Source organism: Sinocyclocheilus grahami, unplaced genomic scaffold, assembly GCF_001515645.1.
Source record: "Sinocyclocheilus grahami isolate Dianchi unplaced genomic scaffold, SAMN03320097.WGS_v1.1 scaffold651.1, whole genome shotgun sequence".
In the NCBI taxonomy this organism is placed as follows: Eukaryota; Metazoa; Chordata; class Actinopteri; order Cypriniformes; family Cyprinidae; genus Sinocyclocheilus; species Sinocyclocheilus grahami.
The window spans coordinates 636,627-642,745 of record NW_015505830.1 but is presented as its reverse complement, the minus strand read 5'-3'; the positions used below and the strand labels follow the sequence as shown (position 1 = coordinate 642,745).

The window sequence follows — 6,119 nt, the reverse complement described above, 5'->3', positions numbered from 1 at the left end:
GTAAATAAAATGAACAATGTAAAATAAAATGTGTGTGTATGTGTGTATACAGTATATATATAATATATATATTTAATATATTATTATAAATTTATATTTTATTTATAAATGTAATAATTTTAATGTAAAAATATATGTAAAATATAGATTTTTGATGAAGCAACAAATGCATTGCTAACATTTTTTAATTTAATTCTGGATTTATTTTCATTAATATTTATTGTCATTATACTACAAAATAAGTTTCTGTAGTATATATATATATATATATATATATTGTGTGTGTGTGTGAGTGAGTGAGTGAGTGAGTGAGTGAGTGAGTGAGTGAGTGAGTGAGTGAGTGAGTGAGTGAGTGAGTGAGTGAGTGAGTGAGTGAGTGAGTGAGTGAGTGAGTGAGTGAGTGAGTGAGTGAGTGAGTGAGTGAGTGAGTGAGTGAGTGAGTGAGTGAGTGAGTGAGTGAGTGAGTGAGTGAGTGAGTGAGTGAGTGAGTGAGTGAGTGAGTGAGTGAGTGAGTGAGTGAGTGAGTGAGTGAGTGAGTGAGTGAGTGAGTGAGTGAGTGAGTGAGTGAGTGAGTGAGTGAGTGAGTGAGTGAGTGAGTGAGTGAGTGAGTGAGTGAGTGAGTGAGTGAGTGAGTGAGTGAGTGAGTGAGTGAGTGAGTGAGTGAGTGAGTGAGTGAGTGAGTGAGTGAGTGAGTGAGTGAGTGAGTGAGTGAGTGAGTGAGTGAGTGAGTGAGTGAGTGAGTGAGTGAGTGAGTGAGTGAGTGAGTGAGTGAGTGAGTGAGTGAGTGAGTGAGTGAGTGAGTGAGTGAGTGAGTGAGTGAGTGAGTGAGTGAGTGAGTGAGTGAGTGAGTGAGTGAGTGAGTGAGTGAGTGAGTGAGTGAGTGAGTGAGTGAGTGAGTGAGTGAGTGAGTGAGTGAGTGAGTGAGTGAGTGAGTGAGTGAGTGAGTGAGTGAGTGAGTGAGTGAGTGAGTGAGTGAGTGAGTGAGTGAGTGAGTGAGTGAGTGAGTGAGTGAGTGAGTGAGTGAGTGAGTGAGTGAGTGAGTGAGTGAGTGAGTGAGTGAGTGAGTGAGTGAGTGAGTGAGTGAGTGAGTGAGTGAGTGAGTGAGTGAGTGAGTGAGTGAGTGAGTGAGTGAGTGAGTGAGTGAGTGAGTGAGTGAGTGAGTGAGTGAGTGAGTGAGTGAGTGAGTGAGTGAGTGAGTGAGTGAGTGAGTGAGTGAGTGAGTGAGTGAGTGAGTGAGTGAGTGAGTGAGTGAGTGAGTGAGTGAGTGAGTGAGTGAGTGAGTGAGTGAGTGAGTGAGTGAGTGAGTGAGTGAGTGAGTGAGTGAGTGAGTGAGTGAGTGAGTGAGTGAGTGAGTGAGTGAGTGAGTGAGTGAGTGAGTGAGTGAGTGAGTGAGTGAGTGAGTGAGTGAGTGAGTGAGTGAGTGAGTGAGTGAGTGAGTGAGTGAGTGAGTGAGTGAGTGAGTGAGTGAGTGAGTGAGTGAGTGAGCGAGTGTGTGTGTGTGTGCATATGTGTGAGTGAGTGTGTATGTGTGTGTGTGTGTGTTTGTGCTTAAAGTGAGGCAACATTTGTCATGTTTCTTGAATGATTATAATCTAAAATATTACCCTGGATCAGATATGCTTCATAAACCACAACATTTTCTGTCAAAGGTTTTGTAGGAGTCAAACTGAAGTGTTGTTTTGTGTTTTAATGTTTTGTGAGTTGTGTTAAATCAAAATCAAAAACTCAATTAATTTTGAACGCGCATTCTTGTGTCTTATTTGAACAGTTCATGGATTCATCCGTTCAAAGTTATTACTAAGAAAATTATTAAGACATTGTTTGTCTTCATAATGCTTCATCAAAATGAAAAGCTCTCTCTGATTCGAGACACTTTCCACCATCCAATCAATTCCCAGTGGATGATATGTGACGCTGGAGCACAAAAGCAGTGTTAAGTCGCTGGGGGATATTTGTAGCAATAGCCAACAATACATTGTATGGGTCCAAATTATAGATTTCTCTTTTATGCCAAAAATCATTAGGATATTAAGTAAAGATCATGTTCCATGAAGATATTTTGTACATTTCCTACCGTAAATATATCAAAGCTTAATTTTTGATTAGTAATATGCATTGCTAAGAACTTCATATGAACAACTTTAAAGATGATTTTCTCAATATTTAGATTTTTTTGCACCCTCAGATTCCAGATTTTCAAATAGTTGTATCTCGACCAAATATTGTCAGATCCTAACAAACCATACATCAATGAAAAGCTCATTTATTCAGCTTTATTCAGAAAAATTGGCCCTTATGACTGGTTTTGTGCTCCAGGGTCACATATCAAGTGGATCCTGTTCCGCTCAGAAAAGCATTGCATGACGTGCTGTTCACTGACCAAACACTCTATGAATTTGTCTGGTTGTGTCTGTGTCGTAGGTGGTGACCAACAGAGACACTCTAGAAACCTTGCTATGCATCGCATACGTGTTTGAAGTGTCCACCAGCGAACACGGAGCCCAGCATCACATCTACAGACTAGTCAAAGACTGAGCCTCTCCGCAGGCCACGGATCCACAGACGCCACAGCGCTCCCTCCTGGGTGCAGCCCAAACTCCTGCACTTCTTCTGCTCGGGTCGCGCCGACACACAGGGCAAGCGACTCTCTAGAAGCACTGCTCAGAGGCACTGCTCAGAGAATCTGCCGGGACGGCAAATCTGAATGTCGTGACATTTGAATTTATTCTTTTGTATATTGAGAACTGTGATAGCAGGACGAAATGCATGAGAACGTTCTTTGGTTTTTCTTCATCTCATTGTAGCCCCATGTGTTTGTGTTAGTGTTTGTTAGTATGGGAGTGATGGTCACCTACCGGACGAGCCTAAGGTGGACAAACAGTGGTTTTTCTTCATGTATCAGGACAAACCTGAACGTCAAACGTCAGAATGTGTTTTTTCGTAGATTTGCTACATTGTATTTATCAGCCATGTTCTTAAATGTGGAAAACTTCAACTTAAATCAGCCTAACGTGAAAGAAACTCGGAAGACTCTGGGCTTTTCTCCACAACAAGGGTTTGTAAGAAACAGACATGTAACTGCGTATTTGACCTGACAGCAGAATCAGTCGGTCAGAAACAGTCTGATATTTGGAATAAAGAGCGTGCGTTATCCTTTGAAACTGATTTGAAGTTATTTTTGTTCTTCTGGTGCTCATATAAATTTGCTTTCAATTCAATTCTATTAGGAAACAAGTTAGTTGTAGTCCTAAAGGTTTAAAGTCCTACGGTTTAGCAAGTTCATTAATGGCCATATCCAAAATAGCCATATTTTTTTATATGAAGCAACAAATGCCTTGCTAATATTTTATTTTATTATTGATTTATTTTTTGTTAATATTTTATTATTAAATTACAAAAGATGTTTTTTGGTGAAGCAACAAATGTATCACAAATATTTTAATTGCTAATATTTTATCGTATTATTATATATTTATTTTTATTAATATTTTATTTATTTATTATTATACATACTGCAAAATACGTTTTTTGATGAAGCAATAAATGCATTGTCAATATTTTATTATTATTTCATAATATGTTTTATTATATATTTATTTATTATTTTATTTACATTTATTATTATACTAGATGTTGTGCCAGTAATATTATTATATATTATAAATAATACTATTACTTTACATATTACTTTCTGGCAACAGTTATTAGATACACTACTGGTTACATAACTTTTCCTTCACGCCCCACAGAAGTTGTAATTGTGTATCTTCCCCATAAAATTCTTCTAAAATGTTACTAACAATATGTTTCTGCCTCATCATTTGACCAAAGTCTACATTGGATCGCAGTCAGAAGTTATTACAAACACTTAATGGTGACTGATAGTGACTTTTAAGTAAAAGTGTCATGTGTAGCTTGAAGCTAATTGTAGCTATAATTTCTCTGTTACCCAAATATGATTATATTTCATGACGTATTTTATCAAAATAAATCACATAAGCTAATAAGTAATGTAATGTATATAGGGATGTGGGTGGGCAAGCCGTGTAATGCCAGAGTAAAGTAATGCCACAACTTCCACATCTGTGTTCAGATCAGCTTTTCTCCTGACAATAATATTTCCATCCCCTGAATGTATGCTTTTCCATATTCTTTATTATAGAAAATTATAGAAATAAATATAGGAATTATTGGATTGTTGGATTTCAAATCAGTAGGGGTTGAGGCATCAAAAGTAACTAAGTAACGAGCTGTTTTATGCATGGTAGCTGTAATATTATTACTGAAATCTTATTAGTATTACACTAATAGTTACTGCAAAAAGTAATATTATTACTGCAACTAGTTACTAGTAACTAGTTACTGCCCAACACTGCTTAAATGTATAGAAATCTATTTTTTTATGCAAAAAAGTTGATGTTTATAATACAATAATTACAGTTAACAATATAGAATGAGAGTAATAATTTACTAAACAGGCAAAAAGAAAATCAGAAAGACGTGGAGATAGAAAGTTAAAAAAAATTCTTGAGGGAAAGAAATTATGCATCAATGAGAGTGAATTGCAAGCTAGTTCTACTTGCTGTATTTACTGAAGATACAATGGTGTTGAAATACTTTTAAAATTCTTCCAATAAGACAAGAACAATTGTTTTGTTGTTGGTGAACTTACATTTATGGATTTTTATAATTTTTTTAAAGAACGTCTCGGATAAATATTAGTTTTAAATTTCTTCATAAAAATGTTTGACGGTCAAATTAATTGTATTTGTCCTTTTCTGCTGTCTTTGACGTCACAGCTCAGGTTCAGGAGCCATCAGCCAATCAGCGTGACGCTTGAGTTAGAAGAGGCTCTTGCGCCATCTACTGGTAGAAACATCGCAACTGCACGTCGCACAAAGTCACTTCATCAGCTTGTTACACTTCAGTTTAAACATGGTAAAAAAATCATATGATGCATTGACATATATTATTGTATTGATGCTGTGAAAATAATTGCTTTCTGACACTTAATAATAATGATATTGCTTCATATACTTAATTATCTTACTGGATTTTAACCTAATGCACATGAAGAAGCAAAAATAAAAGTCAGGATAAAGGTAACAACATTCTTATCAATGGCAAGAAATGACACTATTTCTAATCTGTAAAGTCTTTTCAGTACACTCAGCCAATGGTTCAGTCAGACCACACAGTCACCCGCTCCCTTGGGATGGATTAGGCCTTCTCAGTGTGAAGTGCTCGGCCTGACCTGGCAAACTCCACGCTGAGCCCAGAGCAACAACTTCCCCTTGGCTCTGAGCGTTCATTCTGCAGCCAGTGTTTGCAGGATTCATAGATCTGCTGTATTTTGGAAAATGGAGTGTGAAAGCTATCGGCTACCTGATCCAAGTCTCTTTTGGCAAACTTGCGGCTGTAACACACAAACAGACGGGGAGCATTGAATCAGCTCCTGTGATTCAGGTAGAATAATCCTCTCGAATTTCTCCAGAATGAATCAAACACTTCTCATCGGAGGAACAAAGAGCCATTGGTGTTCCACAGGGCAAGCTGTAAAACCACTGAGCAAATCGTGCAATTATGGGAAATATTAAAGGGGTCATATGATGCGATTTCAAGTTTTGCTTTCTCTTTGGAGTGTTACAAGCTGATTGTGCATAGATAAGATCCCTGAAGTTGCAAAGACTAAAGTCTCAAACCCAAAGAGATATTCTTTATCAAAGTTAAGACTCTGCCACGCCCCCCTAAAACGGCTCGTTCTAACACGCCCCCACATATCTACCTCACTATGTGGAAATATTTGCATGAAAAGAAGAAGGCGTGGTTTCAGTAACCGCAGTTAGTGTTGAAGCAGCATGTCAGGGAGACGCTGTGTGTTTCTAGACGACAGCAAAAGCACTTTATTTGGTCTTCCGAAAGTAGATGCATTTAGGAATCTTTAAGATTACTTACAACAGAACAGCAATGCATTTTATGGACGAGCGTTTCGTGAACCTAGGAGAGGAGGTCATTCTGACAATCTGGCGCTTCTGAATCAACTACTGTTTTGTTATTAGTTTAAGTATTTGCTATTGACTGTTCAAATGCACAGTTTTGCGCATCGTGTGTGTGTGTGT

The 6,119-nt window shown here is 37.6% G+C and overlaps 1 protein-coding gene across 1 annotated transcript in view; it reads left to right on the top strand.

The window, feature by feature from the left end:
- LOC107558591 (transcriptional enhancer factor TEF-3-like) overlaps nt 1-3,142 on the top strand; it is a 42,573-nt gene extending 39,431 nt beyond the window's left edge. Inside the window, exon 7 of the mRNA XM_016242250.1 lies at nt 2,422-3,142. Coding sequence (XP_016097736.1) covers nt 2,422-2,535 — 114 coding nt within the window. The 3' untranslated portion in view covers nt 2,536-3,142. The remainder of the gene's footprint in view (nt 1-2,421) is intronic.
- The last annotated feature ends 2,977 nt before the right edge of the window (nt 3,143-6,119 follow it).